Here is a 16,982-nt window from a genome sequence, read left to right on the forward strand (position 1 = left end):
TATTTTGTGTCATTTCAGAATTCAGTTGGTATGGGAAGGGCATGTAAAGGGCGCCTTCTCTCAGGGCCCTTTTGATCAGCAGCACTTCACGGGTCACTCCCCGCCCCCCATTTCGGGCTTCCTAGCGGTGGAGAGCCGCAAAGTCTTTTCTCAGGGAAAGCACACGGTTGGCCCCTTGGAACCCACGTGCTAACCCGGCGTGCACCGGCTGGCGGGCGACTCCAGGCCCGGACGCGACCATTCTCGGGGTAAGGGGGCGGAAGAGCTGGTGACGTCAAAGTCACAGCCTACCCTTCTTAAAGGCGCACGCTCGCAGCCGGTGTTCCTTTTTCTCTTAGGACACTCTTCGCCGCACGAAAGTTTTAAAAGCGAGGCAGCTGATGGGGTCTCGGGTGCGGGGCTGGCCCGGGACAGAACTGCGGCTCCTGAGAAGCGGGATCAGAGACGTCCAGGATTAACGCCCACCTGTCACTCGGGGAGGCAATGTGGTGCGGGGGAGGTACTTGTCCAGTTCTTAACTTTAAGCCTCCGTTTCGTCTTCTGTAAGACGGGGTTAATAATGATCTACTAGAAATTCTGAGACGTAGAAGAAATAGGTTTCGTGAGAGTAACCAACACAGAAATGTCGGTCTCCTTCTCCCCTACTCAATCCTACTCCTGTGCGAAGGAGGAATCCGAGACCCAGAGCGGTGTTGTAACTTGCCCAGGGTCACAGGGAGGTGGGACGAAGCCCAAGTTAAAACCGGTTGAACCCACGTCTCCCGGCTCCCGGGCCAGCCTTTCCTCTCTGTCCAGCCTGCCTGGCCTGGGTTACTTACTCGTCAACTTCACTACCCACACCCGCAGGGTACCCCTCAGTTTTGTCAAGTGGTTTTGCAGTTGCAGTCTCGATGGATTGTTGAATAGGGACGACCCTGTTTGATACGGTCGCCGTAAAGTTGTAAAACATCGGCAACGAGCCCGATGGGTTAATGTTTGCCAGCACTATTTCATCGCCCCCCATGGCCTTGGAAGAACTGATTCAAACCTCCGCCACCAAACAAATGAGGGAAATGGGGAGAGTGCTTTACCCACGTTCGTCTAGAAAGTTTGCGGGAGCAGCGCTCGGCCGGGATGCTGGTGGGGTGGTGTTGGCGACAATACGCTGTCAAGTACGGTGCTGCCGCCAGGTCAAGCGCGGCGTGGAGACTCGCGACCTTGGCGCGCGGGCCCGGCGGGGCACCCGCGGCGCGGGGCCGCGTTAGCGCGGGACCCAGAGGAGGCCGCGAGTGGGCGGGCAGGCCTCACTCCGGGCAGTCGGCTGGTCGGCCCGTGGGGGGGCGGGGCCTCGCGGCGCCGTCCAGGGGCGGGACGGGCTCGTCCAGTTTCCGAGTCGGCCTGGGTGCCTAGCGAGCGGGAGTGGAGCCGGTCCCGGCCGCGGAGCCGCTATGGGCCCGCCCGGCCCCGGGCGCCGCGCCGCGCAAGCACCGGCCTAGAGCCAGGTGGGCGGGGCTGGACCTGGGCTGAGGGTCCGGCGGGGGGCGGAGGCGGGAGTCGGGTCTCTGGGGGTCCTGGGTGCCTGAGCCGGGCCTGGATGGGGGCCGGGAGTCGCGGGCCGACCTAGTCGGCCCCACCGGGCGCCCTTTGCGCGCGGGGCCAGGACAGAGAGTGTCGCCGAGGGGCGAAGAGCGATCTTGTCTCCCCATGCCTGCTTCCCGCACTTTCGACCGGCTCCCCCGAGAAAGAGATTTTGAGGGAGAGGGAGCAGAGAGATTATCCTTCCCATCCAGGCTTGGGGCTTGGCCCTCCGGCCTCGGGAGGACGGGCGCGGGGGAGGGCCGGGAACCCTTGCCTGCAGTCCCAGAGAGTGGACGGACCCTTCGCCGCCCTCAGGTTTGTTATCTTTCCCTCCCTGCCGGGCTCTACCTCTCCACGTCCGGTGACTCGAGGCTCGCATGCGCCCGCCTTGGGGCTGGGTGCTGGAGTGGGGGGCGTAGGGGGGCGGCTCAGGCGTTTTGATCTTTGGGTCCCCCAGGCCAACCCGGGCACCTGCACTGAAGAGGTGCACAGTAAGCCCGTGTGGTGAGGGTGAGGAATAGGGGTGGGTCATTACCGTTCATTAACTGATGGATGACTCTCCCAGATTTCTTCCTAACTGCTCCCACGGTGACCTTGGTCAGGTCACCTCATCTCTGAGCCTCTTTCCCCTTTGGCAAGGTGGAGTTGACAATAACTGCTATAAAAAGTGGTTATGCGAAACTCATAGTGAGTGAGTGGGGTGAGGGTCCAGCTAGTGTCCCCAAGAGCCTCTGCCTCCTTTCTCTCCCTCCCCCTGACTCCGGTTTTGTGCTCCAATTGACTGAGGTTTGTTTTTCAGAACTGGAGCTACAAAATGGCTGACCAGGACCCTGGGGGCATTAGTCCCCTCCAACAAATGGTGGCATCCGGCGCTGGGGCCGTGGTCACCTCTCTCTTCAGTAAGACCTGGGATGGTGGGGTGGGGGCAGCTTGGGACTGGGGCAGACCAGAGATTAGAAATGACTTGGCTCTGGAAGAGGGGTTCGGGGCAGGGTCCTGAAAGGAGCTTTCAGACCTGCCCTCCTCCCCCAGTGACCCCCCTGGACGTGGTGAAGGTACGCTTGCAGTCTCAGCGCCCCTCGGTGGCCAGTGGTGAGTGTCTGACCCTGAAGCCAATAGGGAGTGGTGTCAGGGGTCCCCAGAGATGAGGTCCCTGGGGCAGGTGGGGAACATTTGTGACTTGAGGTAGTGCCTTGTGTTTTAGAGCTGATGTCTTCCTCCAGACTCTGGAGCCTCTCCTACGCCAAATGTGAGTGCCCCACGCCACGGGGGACCTGTAAGTGTCCTGGGGAGGGATGTCCCAGTCTCCCCGGGGCACACGGGGGCCTCACAGCCACGGACTAGTACGCGTTTCTAGATCATATTAGCTAGCTCTCTGTCCTACACAAGAACGTCCACCCAGGGACCCCAGGCTCTGCTGGCCCTCCAGGGATGGGAGCTCACCACCTCCCTGTGAGGTTCCAGGGCTCTGTCATGCTAATGCGCCTCCCCTTCCCCAGTGCCCTCCTCTCTCCAATCCACAGGGAAATGCCTCCTGTACTGCAATGGTGTCCTAGAGCCTCTGTACCTGTGCCCAAATGGTGCCCGCTGTGCCATCTGGTTTCAGGACCCCAGTCGCTTCACTGGCACCGTGGTGAGGAGCAGCTGTACCCTTAGCTGGGTCTGTTGGCATTCCTGAGGGATTCAGATTGGTCAGGCAGCAGACCCAGGAAAGAACGGGTAGCGCAAAGCACATAGGGGTGGCCAGTTCAGTTTGGGAAGGGTTTTCCTGAGGAGGTGGGGCCATCACAAGATTTTGAAGGGTGAATAGGAGTCTGTTTGGAGCCAAATAGGGAATTCCACGTGTAGAGGCCTGAGGGGCTACTGGGTAGGAGCGAGGGCATCAGGCTAGGGCCCAGCCTGGGCCAGCCCCACCACAAGCCTTGTTCATGTTCATCCTCCCTCCTCCTGGGCTGGTGTCTGCTTGGCCAGGATGCCTTTGTGAAGATTGTGAGACATGAGGGCACAAGGACCCTGTGGAGCGGCCTCCCAGCCACCCTGTGAGTACCCCAGTTCTGTGTATTGCTTTCCCCTGATACCCACTGACCCCTTACTCCCCTGTTGGCTGGCTGGGTGGGGCAGGGGAAGCTTGGGAGGTTTGGGAACTCTGGGGAGTCTTGGCTAACCTGTTCACACCCCTAGGGTGATGACTGTGCCGGCCACTGCCGTCTACTTCACCGCCTACGACCAACTCAAGGCCTTCCTGTGTGGTCGAGCCCTGACCTCTGATCTCTACGCACCCATGGTGGCTGGCGCACTGGCCCGCTGTGAGCACAGCCCTGGGCTTTCCACCTTCCTTTGACCCCACCTGTGCCGGAGCCCAGTCTGGACTCCCAGCTCCAACCTCTGCCAGCCTAGGGGTGGGGGGGACGTTCAAGGCCCCCAGACTCTGGGCAGGCTGCCCCTGGGACCTGTAAACTGACCCCTCCTCACTGGTCCCCGCAGTGGGCACTGTGACTGTGATCAGTCCCCTGGAGCTGGTGCGGACAAAGCTGCAGGCTCAGCATCTGTCATACCGGGAGCTGGGCACCTGCGTCCGAGCAGCTGTGGCTCAAGGCGGCTGGCGCTCACTGTGGCTGGGCTGGGGTCCTACTGCCCTTCGGGATGTGCCCTTCTCAGGTAGGCACCAGGAGTGCAGGGATTGGGGTAAGGGAGCCCAGGAGGTCTACAGCCAAGTCCCAGCTTTGCTACTACTGACCTTGAAGTCACGTAAACTCTCGGAGCCGGGAACGCCTCATCTGTGAAGTGGTCCCAGCGGGCGGGATGTTCAGCAAGGTTTTCACAAGATACTTCTTGCAGGGCCTGTTACGGGAACTGGCACGTGGCAGGCAGGCTTCGTAGCTGGGAGGGAGTGGTCGTGATATAAGTCTGTGAAAGGTGGGAGGATCGTGGCCTGTCCTACTGCCCTTCCCATCTCTAACGAGTGAACCCCTGTGCCCCCAAGCTCTGTACTGGTTCAACTATGAGTTGGTGAAGAGCTGGCTGCGTGGCCTCAGGCCGAAGGACCAGACCTCTGTGGGCATCAGCTTTGTGGCTGGCGGCATCTCAGGGACGGTGAGTTGACCAGGCTGGGAGCGTGGCCAGTAGAGGTGTCCTTGGGGTGACCTGAGGGCCGTTGCAGATGCTCCGGAAAAGAGTCCTTGCTTGCCTGTCAAGGAGTGCGCTCCCCCTGCCCTCCTGAAGCTCTAGCTGGGGCTGGCAGACCCTAGCTGCGTGCAGGGGATGGGGGTCCTGGGAACGGAGACCAGCCCTCTCCCCACCCCACCAGGTGGCAGCCATCCTGACTCTACCCTTCGATGTGGTGAAGACTCAGCGCCAGGTCGCGCTAGGAGCGGTGGAGGCTGTGAGAGGTGAGGGGCCCCGGCTGTGCGGGGCAGGGCAGGCGGGGCCCCAGCGGGGTCTTACAGGGCCTCGCCTTGGTTTGCAGTAACACCCCCGCACGCGGACTCCACTTGGCTACTGCTGCGGAGAATCCGGGCCGAGTCGGGCACCAGGGGCCTCTTTGCAGGTGAGCGGCTGTGTGTGTCCACTCCCTGGTGGAGGTGGGGCTCCTGGGGGCCCGACCTCTGACCCCAGCCTCCCCCTCCCACCGCAGGCTTCCTCCCGAGGATCATCAAGGCCGCCCCGTCGTGTGCCATCATGATCAGCACTTATGAGTTCGGTAAAAGCTTCTTCCAGAGGCTCAACCAGGAACAGTTTCTGGGCCCTTGAAAGGAACAAGGGGACAAGGACCCGACCTCTTCCCGTGGTGGGAGTGGGGCGGGAGGAGACTGAGCCAAGTGCCTTTTCCTCAGCACTGCGGGGAGGGGCCTCCTTTCTCTTTCCTCCCCGCTCTAAGCCCCAGGGGTAGGCGGCTGCCCCTCTGGGCCCACGCCGACCCCTCCTCTCTCAGACCACTTTCTTCCTGCTGCTCCCCATTCCCCAGCCCCAGGAATCATCACGCCCTCCCCTCAAATTCAAGACCAAATTTGCTAACTTCTCCCCCCCTTCTTTTCCCTGTGGGTTTGCTGTAGCTGGGCCTGCCCCCAGGAGCCGCGAAACCTTGCGCCCGGCATAGTTTGCACCCACCCTTGTTAACTCCTTGAGTCTAAAGATGATAAACTTCTTTCCACTGTCTCTGATTGTGGGGGTCTCTGGGGCGGGTGGGAAGCAGGATTTGGTGAGTGATTTGCACAGAAGAGGGCTGGAAGGGACCTTGATGTTGGCTTTGGCTGCCCAGGTGGCACCCACATAGAGGACCCCTCCCACAGTGTAGTGAGAGCAGGTGGGGATAAGGACCCTGAGTTGAGGGGGTGGTGAGACCTCTCCCCAAGGGTACACTTAAGCGACAACCCAGGAGGGAGGGTGGCTTCACTGCCAGGCTTTGGCCTAATGGAAGGGTCTGGATCTCTAGGCCGAAGCTGTATTGCTCAGGATGATGGAAGGGAAACGGGGCCCTGCCAGGCCTTGCCTTCTCCATCCTGCCACCCAGGATGTCCAGCATCTTCTTTGCCTGGGGTAAATGAGTTACCAAAGAGTATCAAGGTGAAGAGTCCTTACATGTTTTTGTCCTTCCCTGGGCTGACCGAATATTTAGGACACTTGATACAGAAGCTCCTCACTTCTTGAATTATTTTGACCAGTCTGCTCCCAGGGGGCACACCTGATTTTATCTGGTCTAGCATCACCTTGGTTACGGGCCCAGCACTAGCATCCTGCCAACCTCAGAACAGGGCCCCTGTCCCAGTCCCCCCACAGACAAGGCTGCTCGCAGTCCTCTGGTTTTTATTTGCCTGCTACCCTCATAGCTGCCCCCCGGCCCCCCCCCCAGCCTGGGGGCTGAGGAAGGAGTGACTCGGGGGCATACACAGGGACAGACAGGAGAGGCAAGGGAGGCGGCAGTGCCAGTCTGGGCCACCAGCTCCTGAGGAGGGCGGGGAGATGAGCGAAGGAGAGTCCGGTAGGGAGCTAGCCAGGCAGCAGGGTCGCCAGAAGAATAAGCTTCCTGAGGGCTCCCTGTGGCCCCGGTGCCCCTGCCTCTTGGCCCAAGCTGCCTCCCTTGGCAGCTCCTGCCTCCACGGGCAAGAAGCTGAACCGGGCTAGAAGCAAAGGGTGTCTCCCGAGAGACGCCTGGCTGAGTGGGCAGCATTCCCTGGAGGGTGGCCTGGATTGGGGGGCTGTGAGGAAAGGCGGCAGGGGGACCGGCACCGCCCACGCCGCTCCTCAGCTGGGGCTCAGTGCCGGGCTGCCCTCGGGACTGTCGCTCACCAGGCACTCGTTGGATTTGAAGCTCGCCAGGGACTTGCAGCTGGGGATGGAAGCCAGGGAGCCGCAGAGGCCCAGCATGGAGGGCGTGGGGTCCTTCCCTGGGGAGAGAGGGCGGGTGAGGCGGGGCCAACTGGTCTGTGTGTGCGAGTTGCGTGTGTGAGTTGGGTGTGCACAGGTGCAGGCGGTGAAGGGACAGCCCTCAGGTCACCCATCTGGAGACCTTCCTCATTTCTGGAGCGCTTGCCTTTTTCAGTTAAACCCTGGTAAGCACCTGCCCGTTTCCATGCACAGAGCTTGGGACACTGTATTGTAATCGTCAGTTTATGTCTCTGTCTCCCCCCGAGGGTTCATCCTCTCTCTTTGTCCATTTATTAAACACACAGTGAGCACTTGTTCCGTTCCAAGCACGGGGAATACAGAGAACGGACGAGACAGTCCCTGCCCTCACGGAGCTCACAGTCTGGTGGGGAGACAGACACACGGACAATCACAAACACAGTGTGGCGGGGTTTCACGTCCATAGCCTGCCTTGTGTCAAAGAAGATCTAGGGTCATCCAGTACAGTGTGGTTTTTAGAAAGAAAAGACAGGTAGTCCAGGCACCGGGAAGACTAGGGTGGGAAACCAAGGTGAAGCCAGAGGGGGGAGGGCAACACAAAATGCATGCGTTGAAGTCCTGGACATTCTCTTGAAGGGAGCCACTAACTTGGCTCTGAGCTTCCTGGCAGCCAAAGAAAAGGGGGAAACAACGATCAGGCGACTGGTTCACAGAGTGCACGAGTTAAGAGCAAATTAGTTAGGCGAAGAACTCCCTGAGGATTTGCGGGGCTCTTGAGGACGTCATGATGCCAAAAGCCATGGAGCCCTCACCATGTGCCAACACTGGTGATCATTTTAAACAACATCCCCGTTTTACAGATGAGAAGGACTCAGCAAGGTGGAATCAGTAACCAAGCTCGCACAGCCAGAGGAGGCGCAGCTGGGATTTGCCTGACGCCCCAAACCAAGCTCTCAGTTGCTGTGCTAGGTTCTTGGGAAGAGTTGAATGAATGAGGGAAGTGGCCAGGGCCTGACTACAAGCCCCAAGGCCTGGCCTCAGCCCTTCCGGGATGGGTGCTGGATTGGGGGGCTCACCAATGGGGCCCCAGGGCTCCTCGTCCCGCTTGCCCTCTCCCAGGCGCTGGGAGTCCGAGCTCAGACTGGCTTCAGCCGACAGCGGCTCCGTGCTCATGAAACTGTGTCTGTAGCAAAGCAGAGAGCTGGTGTGCGGGCAGAGGCCCACGGCCCCAGTGCCCCTCTTCCCTAGTAGAGGAGGGAGTGGCACTAAGGCCGAGCCAAGCCTGCCTGGGGCTTACCTCCGGTAGAGCTTAGGGTTGTTGGCGCCCTCGGCCCCATTGAGTGTTCCCAGTGACGGCCATTGGTTGACCAGGCGTGTGGTGACGTCCTTGGAACCCTGGGCCAGGGGAGCATGGTCACCGGGGATCAGACCTGTCCTGGGATGGGGAGGGGGGGGTCAGGCCTGGCTGGAAGAGGGAGCAGAAGTGGGGAAGAGGGGCTCAGCAGGAGGGGAGGGGAGGGGTTAGGGTTGAAACCTGGGTAGCAGAAATGGGTAGGAATGCTGAGGGTCAGTGGGGCAGATCCTGGGAGCCAGTGGAGGGTACTGGGGGGCCACGGCGGTGACAGGAATTAGTGCACTCGTGCTGGGGGTTAGGGGAATAATGAGATGTTGCGGGGTCAGCCAGGGTGGTGGACGGGTGGGTGCAGAATAGTGTGGGAATCATGAAGGGTCAGGGGTGCCACAGTCATGCTGGGAGGTCACAGGGTGATGAAAACGTTTCAAGGGGAACGGTTAGAGGGATGGGTAGGGGTGAGGTCAGGGGTCACGGTGGGTGACGATGGTCAGTGGACCTACGCTGCAGAGCAGAGAGGAGTGGTGAACAGAGGGAATAATGCAGTCATGTTGAAGGTCGTTGAGTCACGTTAATTAGAGGTCCTTAACTGTAATCTTGGGGTCCTAGGAGTACTGTTCAATGGCCATTCTAGCTTATGTCGGGTAGTTGAGGGTGAAGTGGGGAGCCGGTTGGTGGGGGGCCTTATGTCGAGCCTGATGTTAGGTCGCGGTGGCGGGGAGGGGGCTGGATCTCCGGGTGGCAGTGACGGACTCGGGGGTTTGATGCTGGTGCTTGGTATAAGGAAAGGTGGCGTTAGACTCAATGGGGGCGATGGCGGGGGTTCCCTGGGGTGATGTGGTCGGGGTGGCCGAGGACCGGGGTCAGGGCCGCGGCGGCACTCACAGCTGCTCCTGCAGCTCCAGGATCACTCCTTCCAGCTCCCGCTTCTCCCGCTGGTTCTGCGCCGCCGCCTCCTCCAGCTGCAGCTGCAGCCGCCGGTTCTCCGCCTCCAGGTCCTTCAGCTGCGACTCGCGCAGACGCACCAGCTCCTCCAGGTAGCCCTGCGGGGGCGCCGGCTCAGCCCCGGCGACGAGAGGAGGGGGTCCCAGCGGCCGCCCGCCTTCTGCCGGGCTCTAAGCGGCCCCCCGCCCCGCCCCCGCCGCGCACCGCGCACCTTCTGCGCGTAGACAATGCGAAACTTCTGTTCCATCTTGTGCCACTTGCTGTACCAGCTGTCCTCGTCGGTGACGAGAGGAAGGTACGGGTGCTCGGGCGAGTTGTCCTCGCTCGTGCTGCTCTCGGCGCTGTGCCGCTCCTCCTCGTCGGTCAGGTAGTCGTAGCTTGGAAGGAGGGCGCAGTGGGCACCCCCTTGGGCAGGGGGACCAGGATGCCGCCCAGCCCGCCCGTCTCCCGCAATCCCCGCCCCTCAGGGCCGTCGTCTGTCCGCACCCAGCAACCCCCGCCGCAATCGGGCTGCTCACCTCTGGGTGAACTTTAGGTAGGGCGTGTAATCGATGACTACGGGGGTCTTCCCGTCCAGCACTTCGCCCTTTAGGCAGAAGCTGGGGGCAGAGCAGCCACAGGGTTGGGGGCGGGTATGAGGGGATGGGAGTGCGGACCTTCGCAGAGAAACAACCTCAACTCCCCACCATGGCCACGGCCACCCAGGCCCCACCTGAAGTCTATGGCGCTCAGTCCGATCAGCATCCCGGTGAGGACCGTGGCTTCCTCCCGCAGCATGATGGCTCCCGAGTCATAGAAACGTCTGCGGGGAGGGGTGAGGGACTGCCGGTGTAGCATCCTCCCAGGGAGCCCCGCCCCTCAGAGCGTCTCTTGTTGGCTTATTACCAGCCTTTCCTAGAGGGAGGAGGTATCTTCTTCCCGCTCACCCCTCAGCTGTGGATCTTTTCACCCCCTCAGACTGGGGCCCACTGGGGATAGCACTGTGTTTCCCACCTATTAGAACGTGTGTGCCCTGAGACTAGACCTCCATCCTCAGAACTCCCCCTTCCCCACCAAGCACTGGGTCACCCAGATCCTTAGAAATCAGGAAACAAGTCCTGAAACAGTGCTCGGCGTACAGTAGATGCTCAAAAATATGTTGACGTGAACTCGGAAACGTGAGGACAGGCTAGAGACACAATGCAGTCAAAAGCCCGCAGTGCAGGGACTGAAGCGCTGACCGCTGGGGCTCTGGAGGCCGTGCGTGGCAAGTACAGACTGCTGCTACTGTTTGGGGAGCAGGTTGTAGGCCAGGGAAGGCCAACAAGCAAAACGATACACAGTTGAGGCTTGGCCAGAGCTGTGCATGAGATCAGTGCTGGGGGTCATGGGAGATGATGAATTTGACTTGGAAGAGGTGGTGGTGGTGCTAAAGGTGTGTTCTGGGACTGCAGGCCCAGCTGACTGGTGGACAGTCTGGGAGATGGAAACTAGCAGTGCATACTGGGAATTGTAGTCCAGGTACTGAAGGTTACAGCAGGAACTTAAGGATCAAGTGTGTTTAGGCAATGAATGTACACACTGGGACTTGTGGTCCACACTGACTGAGGAGGTCTGACCTGGTGGTCCGGGTGTCCCGTAGGGCTGTGGTGATGTATTCCGACATGCGCTTCTCCATCAGTGCCACCCGGATCCACGCCCGGCCCTGGAAAGCACGCTCACCTTTACCTGCTGCCCCGAAGGGACTCAAGTGTGCACCACTGGGTCTGGATCTCCTGTGGCCCTTCTCCCCAGTGCCCGTGGGCAGGGGCCAGGACCAAGGAACAGGCAGCCCTCCCGTATCCAGAGCAGGGAGCAGCTGCCCTGGCCCTGCTCGCTGCAGGCCACCTACCTTGGCTCGGGCAGTGCTGATGTTCTCCATGTTCTCAATGCTGCTTACGCAGTTGTTGGGCACTTTGCTGCAGGCCAGGCGGATGTAGTCCCAGAAGCCCCGCTGCCCGTCTGAGCTGAACCAGCTCACCGGACCTGCTGGGGCACAGGCTGAGCCAGGGCAGGGAGGGGGCTCAGCAAGACCAGGGAACTCGGAGAGGGTCCATGTAATGGGGCACACACATGCATAAGTATAAGCAGCCATGCACGCGCGGAGTGCCTGTCCCAAACGCACGTGCACACACATGCATGTACGTACAGGGCACATAGCTGCACACCCATGGCTGGGGCTTGTGGACACCCACTGTCTTGTGCCCAGAAGATCCCCTCCCCTCTTCCCAGCTCTGTGCATGAGCTTCTGCGCATGGTCCAGGATTGGGGCCGGGGTGAATGATGGAGTTCAGAAAGCCACAGAGTAGATCAGAGGGGGATGGGTAGCTGGAAGCCAAAGGCTGGGAGTTGGGAGGGCTGGGCAGTGGGGGGACAGGAACCTGGGCCCACCTTTGAAGCGGTGGCTGAGGATCTGCTCTAAGATGGCTGCAAAATTCACGAACTCCTCCGATGAGTCATCGATGGGCTCTGCCGTGTACTTCTCCAGCAGCGTTTTCACAGAGAACCTGGGTGAGGGGGAGGGAGAAGGGGCAGCAGGGTGTCAGGTGAGAAGACAAGGTGATGGGGGTAGAAGGAAGGCAGAGAAGAGGCCACCAAGAGCACGGACGTGGTGGGGAAGCAGAGGGAAAGAGGGCGGGAGACAGGTGAGACTATAGTGACCCATAGAGGGGCTGTGACATGGGAGAGTAGGGTGGCAGGTGGGAGACTGATTGACAAAGTGGGTGACAGGAGAGGTGAGAGGCAGAGAAAGGAAGCTTCAGGAACAAGGTATGAGAGGGGATGAAACAATCAGTAGAAAGATGAGGCACCTGGAACCAGTGGGCTAGCCCAGAGCCCCTTCCTCCTTGCCCACCCTTTGGAGTTGCATTCTCTCTGTCAGAGAAGGGGAGGGGTCGGATAGGAGTTAGGAGCTGTTTTGTGCCCCGTCCTCGAGCTGCCTTCTGCTATTGCTGGAACAGTCTCAAGTCCCTTCTGGGGTGGAGTGCGGGTCACCTGTACCAGGGCATGTGAGTTAGCACCAAGCACATGGAGCGTAGGCATGCATGGGTGGCCAGGTGGGCTTCCAGCACACGGATGCCCCCCTTCCCCCTTCTCCTTCCTAGCTTGGCCACCCACACACCAGCTGCCCAGAACCAGGCGGTGCAGAACTGGGCCGGGGGAGGTGCAGGGTGTGGGTCTGACACACTCAGTGGGTGGGAGGGGGCATTGGCAGCAGATCTCTGGAAGGGGGCTTGGGGGCCCGGACACCTGGCTTCTCAGAGAGGAAGGAAGCCAAGGGAAGCCAATGGGGCTGAGAGGCTGGAGCACAGCAGCCCCCGTCCCTCCCTCCAATCCTGCCCGGAGCCTCAGCTCCCTCTGCAGTCCCTATGCCTGCAATCTCCACCGGCCATCACTGCAGTGGGCTGGGACAGGGAGGAAGACATGGCTCCCAACATCCCATCATGGCCCCCTATGGGTGGCATAGCAGGGGTGAGGTATCCAGGGACATGGGGGCTGCTTGGAACTGTCCTTTTTACCCTAAGCTCATCAAGCCCTGTGATGTGCCCAGCACTATACTCTGCGTGTGTTATCCCATCCATCCTTACAACAGCCCTGGGTCCTCAGCTGTCACTGTCAGCTCCATCTGACAGATAAGGTAACTGAGGGTCCAAGAGATTGACTGATCTGTTCAAAGTCACACAGCTTGTGAGAAGTCAACAGGTATGTCTGACTCCAAAGGCCTTGCTCTTTCTGCTATATCTGTGGCCTCCTGGTGGATGTCAGGATCACCGAGGCCCCGACCAACCCCTGCCTCCTCTGCCCTCTGTGCTCCAGCCCTCAAGCCTTGGCCCCTGAGGCTCTCAGGGCAATAGCACAACCAAGCCCATGGACCTTCCTCCCTTCCCTATGGGCTTAGAGTTAGTTGGTCTGGCCTGAAATCAGAGCCAGGTCAGTGCTGGAGTTGCACTAGGGAGAGGCAGCCTGGATGGACCCAAATCTTGTGTCCGTGTGATACCTGGTGACCTTGGACAGTCATTTAATCTCTCCAAGGCCCATTTTCCCCAGGTGCAAACAAGAACAATGGTACCTGCCTCATCAAATTCTGGTTCAGATCCCAGGAAGGACTGAGAGAAGGTGAGCACAGGCCATGGGGTAGGGGTGGTGAGGAGCTGGGCCATTAATGGGAGAGCCAGAAGGAGCCTGTGTTTAGGGCATTCATCTGGGCTTCATCGTGCAGCCCCGCCCCCGTGATCTCTTCTGGTCATTTGGGTCAGACCTCAGTGGGGGCCTGCGGCTGGTTTCAGCATGGCAGCCATCTGCCATCTGTCCTCAGGGGTGCTGCAGCTGGTCATTGCCCCCCCAGGAGCCCCATGCTGTGTCCCCTGCTCAGAGGTGCAAGGCTGCTGCAGGTTACCATGGAGACAGGGCGGCCAGGGCCCAGGGGAGCCCTCGGCCTGCTAAAGGGAACTGTTCTGGGAGCTGGAGGCGAACCACGTGACGATGAAGAGGCGGCAGGGGCCCGAGGGGTTCCTGAGCCTTTGTCATGCTCCCAATCTTCCCCAAAACTCTATCCCTCACATCCCAGCTCTAAGCGCACTTCCAATCCACCAGAACCTCTGCTTCTGCAGCCTAGGCCAAGGGGAGTTCCCCCCTTTCCCACACACTCGACAGGCCCAGCTGTCCTGGCAGGCAAGAGAAGGAAGAGGAACCTAGGAGATCAAGCGAGGGGAGAGGGACTGGAAAGATGGCATCGGGACGGGGCGATTTTCGTGTGCCAGGCACAGGGCTCGGCACACTCCTTGGTGTGGCTATTACATCTACAATGGGGATGATGAGGCACCCAGGGCCCAGAGTGGTTAGGAGTCTTCCTCAAGGTTGTACAGCTCATAACTGATAAAGTAAGAGCTTGAATCTAGGACCATCTGTGTTTTACACCACACGCTGGCAGGGTGTGGGGGGTGAGCGTGGAGGCAGGGGACCGCGTTTGGGCTGAGCCATTGCTGCACTCATTCCTTCTATAACATGCCAGGCATTTTTACAGAGGTCAGATGTGCACAGCACCGTGCTAGGCACTAGGGATATAATGGTGTGAGACAGATGCAGTACGGTTGGGTGTGTGCCCAGGAACCTGGAAGGAGCTGTAGGATACGGAAGCCAGGGCATCAGGTGGGCACTGATTCCTGGGGGAAGGGGCAGGATCAAGGCCAGTGTGCAGGCACGTGGGACTGGCAAGGGAAGACAGCTGAGCCCTGCACTGGGGGCACCCTGCCCTCAGAGGCGGCGTGGGGGAGAGGGGAGGTGGAGAAGGAAGCTGGCAGGGGCATCCTAGGCGGGGAGATGAGTGCAGGTGGGGGCTGAGAGACTGGCCATTCCTGGCTTCACGGCAGGGCAGCGGGGGTGAATCACTGCAGGGCTGGGAAGTGGGAAGCTTCACTTCCTGGCCCCAGGAAAGTGGGCAGGTCTTCCCAACACTGCGACAGCCCCACCCTCAGGAACCAATGGCTCTGCCCTCCCAATCTCCTCCCCTTGAACCCAGGAGACCCAGACTTCTGCGGTCAGGCCCTCAGTCCTTCGCAAGGCAGTGGCAGTGCCGTGCCTTCACTGGACGCATTCAGGGACTTTGCCTACATGCCCAGTTGACCCGGCCATAGGCTGCAGCTGCCCAGAGATGGAGGAGGGCACCATCCCTGATCCAGGATTTGAGCACTGGAAAATCTCCCAGAAAAGCCCCACCCCAGAGAGGCCAGGCTGACAGGAGTGGGAATGAGGGTACGCTTGGAGGGCGTTCATCCCCCTATCCCATCAGTTCTCCTCTGCCCACCCAGCTCCCGCCCCCAGCAAGGGAGCCAGCCATCCCCACCCCTCCCCCTCACACACAATGTCACTTCCTGGTTCTCACAGGAAGCTGCAGTGCCAATTAAACACCCCTCACCCCCAGGCCCCAGGCTGGGCATAGGCCTGGCTTGACCTAGAAGGGTAGGGACCAGACCTCCAAACCCCCTCCAGGCCTGGGCCTGAGGATAGCGGACGCGCCCCTCCTAACCCTGTGCTCCCTCCCTTTTCTCCGCGGCTGCTGTGCATCCTCCCGCGGGCACGCTCAGTCCAGGTCTCCGCAGCCCGCCCCGCCGCCTCTTCCTGACCACCCCACCCCCGCCCGCCAGCGGTGCCCACCTGCACACGGTGATCAAGTTCCTACGCTCCACAGACACATTGCGGGAAGACGCTTTCTTGGAGGACAACCCCAGAGCCATGGTGGTCTGGACAAAGCTCGCTTCCATCCAGATGTGTAGCCACTGCTGCCGCCTCTAGCTGCCCCCGCCACCCGCCCGCAGCCCCGGCCCCCCCGCCGGATCACGGCTGGGCCCTCTGCCCGCCGGGGCCCCTCGACCCCTCCAGGGCCATCCTCCAGCCGCTGCGCCTCTGGCCGGGCCCCCTGGCTCCCTCCCCCGGCGGCGATTCCGGAGCAAAACAAGGCAGGGGAGGGAGCTCTCCGAGGTGCTGAGCCGGGGCCCGTCACCCCCCTTCCCTAGCCGCCCGCCCCCCTTGGCAGGTGACGTCAGGGTCCTCGTGCCCCGCCCCCGGAAGGCCGGGGACCAATCCGCAGAGGACGCAGGATTTTGGGGGGAGGGGAAAGGGCCGGGGCCGCAGGGAGGGCGGAGAGGGTCCCAGGGAGAGGCAGCGATTGGAAGGAAGAAAGGGGGCTTCTGGCTTGTTCTCCACCCCCATGCTCAGAGCCCGGGACCCACGCCTAGCTTCTCTGAGCTCCGACGCCTCTACTCCCTTGTTTCTGACTTGTGATCAGTGGTGTCTATCTCAGATTTCTCATTTCTCCTCACCTCCTGTACCCTCATCCCGGCCCCGCCCCCCCAATCCATTCAGTCTCGGCATTCCCAGCGAGGCCAGGCCATGTGTGCGTCCAGAGAGCGCAGGTGGCCCTACGCTGCCGAGCCGGGAGACCAAGGAGCAGTCGGAGACTGCACATCTGTCTGTCTGCGCCCTGGCTTGACTTGTCTGCACCAGCCGGCGGAGTCCACAGATACTAGAGTGGGGGAGGGGAAACCAGAATAAGCCGTAGGAGCCCAGCGCCTGGGACCACTCGGGATGATGAGTGAAGAGTAGACTGGCAGCTAAGGGCCTGGGCTCTGTGGAGGTTTCCAGCAGTAGAGCTGATGCCCACAGTGGTGCCAAGGTAACTGCTGCTTCTCAGAGTCCTACCTCCTCACACCACCCCAGAGGCAGCTGACATGAGGGCTTAACCCCTTGGCTGCCAGAATTGCTGCAGGGTACCATCAACCCTCTCTGCAAGGCCAGAAAAGCTGGTTGCATCTTTTTTTTTTTTAATTTTTTTTTTTTTTTTTTAAGTATAGTCGATTTACAGTGCTGGTCGCATCTCTTAGGGAAAGGTGGGGAAATGGAGGCATAGTCCGGCTTCTCTGCCACCCTTTGCTCCCTCACAGCACTGCTCCCACCTGCTCCATCCCTCTGTTTAGCCTGTTCTCTTTCAACCACTGAAATCCCCAGCTCCCACAGAAAGCTTTTCTGTGTCAATTACAAGGGGTCCACCCATATTCTCCATCTGTCCTCAAGAATGTCCATTCACCAACTCTGCCCACTCACTGGGTTTACTCTGCTCGCTAGTGGCAGACCAATGTCACCACATTGATTCAGATGTGCACCCACATCTGAATATGACCAGCAGGCAGGGACCCTCCATTAGCACAAACAGAGGAGCAGGAGATGAAAGACCTGTAGAAATTTCCAACCTTGGTTTGCCTCCCTGGGGGCT

General features: G+C 60.3%; 2 protein-coding genes across 9 annotated transcripts; one reads left to right on the top strand and one right to left on the bottom strand.

The window, feature by feature from the left end:
- Nucleotides 1-329: 329 nt before the first annotated feature.
- On the top strand, nucleotides 330-5,712 carry SLC25A39 (solute carrier family 25 member 39). 5 transcript variants are annotated; one of them, XM_070044435.1, is made up of 13 exons: nucleotides 1,384-1,481; nucleotides 1,770-1,872; nucleotides 2,357-2,456; nucleotides 2,590-2,649; nucleotides 2,762-2,806; nucleotides 3,057-3,190; nucleotides 3,529-3,596; nucleotides 3,739-3,863; nucleotides 4,042-4,215; nucleotides 4,541-4,650; nucleotides 4,865-4,946; nucleotides 5,024-5,104; nucleotides 5,192-5,712. In XM_070044435.1, the coding sequence occupies exons 3-13, from the start codon at nucleotides 2,372-2,374 to the stop codon at nucleotides 5,305-5,307; spliced, it is 1,080 nt and encodes a 359-aa protein (XP_069900536.1). In that variant the 5' UTR covers nucleotides 1,384-1,481; nucleotides 1,770-1,872; nucleotides 2,357-2,371; the 3' UTR covers nucleotides 5,308-5,712. The 5 variants fall into 5 exon arrangements, with proteins under 5 accessions (XP_060146247.1, XP_030704920.1, XP_069900536.1 ...); XM_060290264.1 differs by lacking the exons at nucleotides 1,384-1,481; nucleotides 1,770-1,872 and adding an exon at nucleotides 330-499; XM_030849060.2 differs by lacking the exon at nucleotides 1,770-1,872 and having other exon boundaries at nucleotides 1,330-1,481.
- Nucleotides 5,713-6,343: 631 nt separating this feature from the next.
- Nucleotides 6,344-15,730, bottom strand: RUNDC3A (RUN domain containing 3A). Of its 4 annotated transcripts, none has more exons than XM_030849047.2 (11): nucleotides 15,368-15,730; nucleotides 11,606-11,721; nucleotides 11,067-11,200; nucleotides 10,795-10,880; nucleotides 9,909-9,998; nucleotides 9,715-9,795; nucleotides 9,408-9,573; nucleotides 9,137-9,294; nucleotides 8,198-8,335; nucleotides 7,977-8,083; nucleotides 6,344-6,941 (listed from the first exon to the last, which is right to left on the bottom strand). In XM_030849047.2, exons 1-11 carry the CDS (start codon nucleotides 15,472-15,474, stop codon nucleotides 6,799-6,801), a joined length of 1,326 nt encoding a protein of 441 aa, XP_030704907.1. In that variant the 5' UTR covers nucleotides 15,475-15,730; the 3' UTR covers nucleotides 6,344-6,798. The 4 variants fall into 4 exon arrangements, with proteins under 4 accessions (XP_030704907.1, XP_060146610.1, XP_030704906.1 ...); XM_060290627.1 differs by having other exon boundaries at nucleotides 11,067-11,203; XM_030849046.2 differs by having other exon boundaries at nucleotides 11,067-11,215.
- Nucleotides 15,731-16,982: the final 1,252 nt, after the last annotated feature.

Source organism: Globicephala melas, chromosome 20 (assembly GCF_963455315.2).
Source record: "Globicephala melas chromosome 20, mGloMel1.2, whole genome shotgun sequence".
In the NCBI taxonomy this organism is placed as follows: Eukaryota; Metazoa; Chordata; class Mammalia; order Artiodactyla; family Delphinidae; genus Globicephala; species Globicephala melas.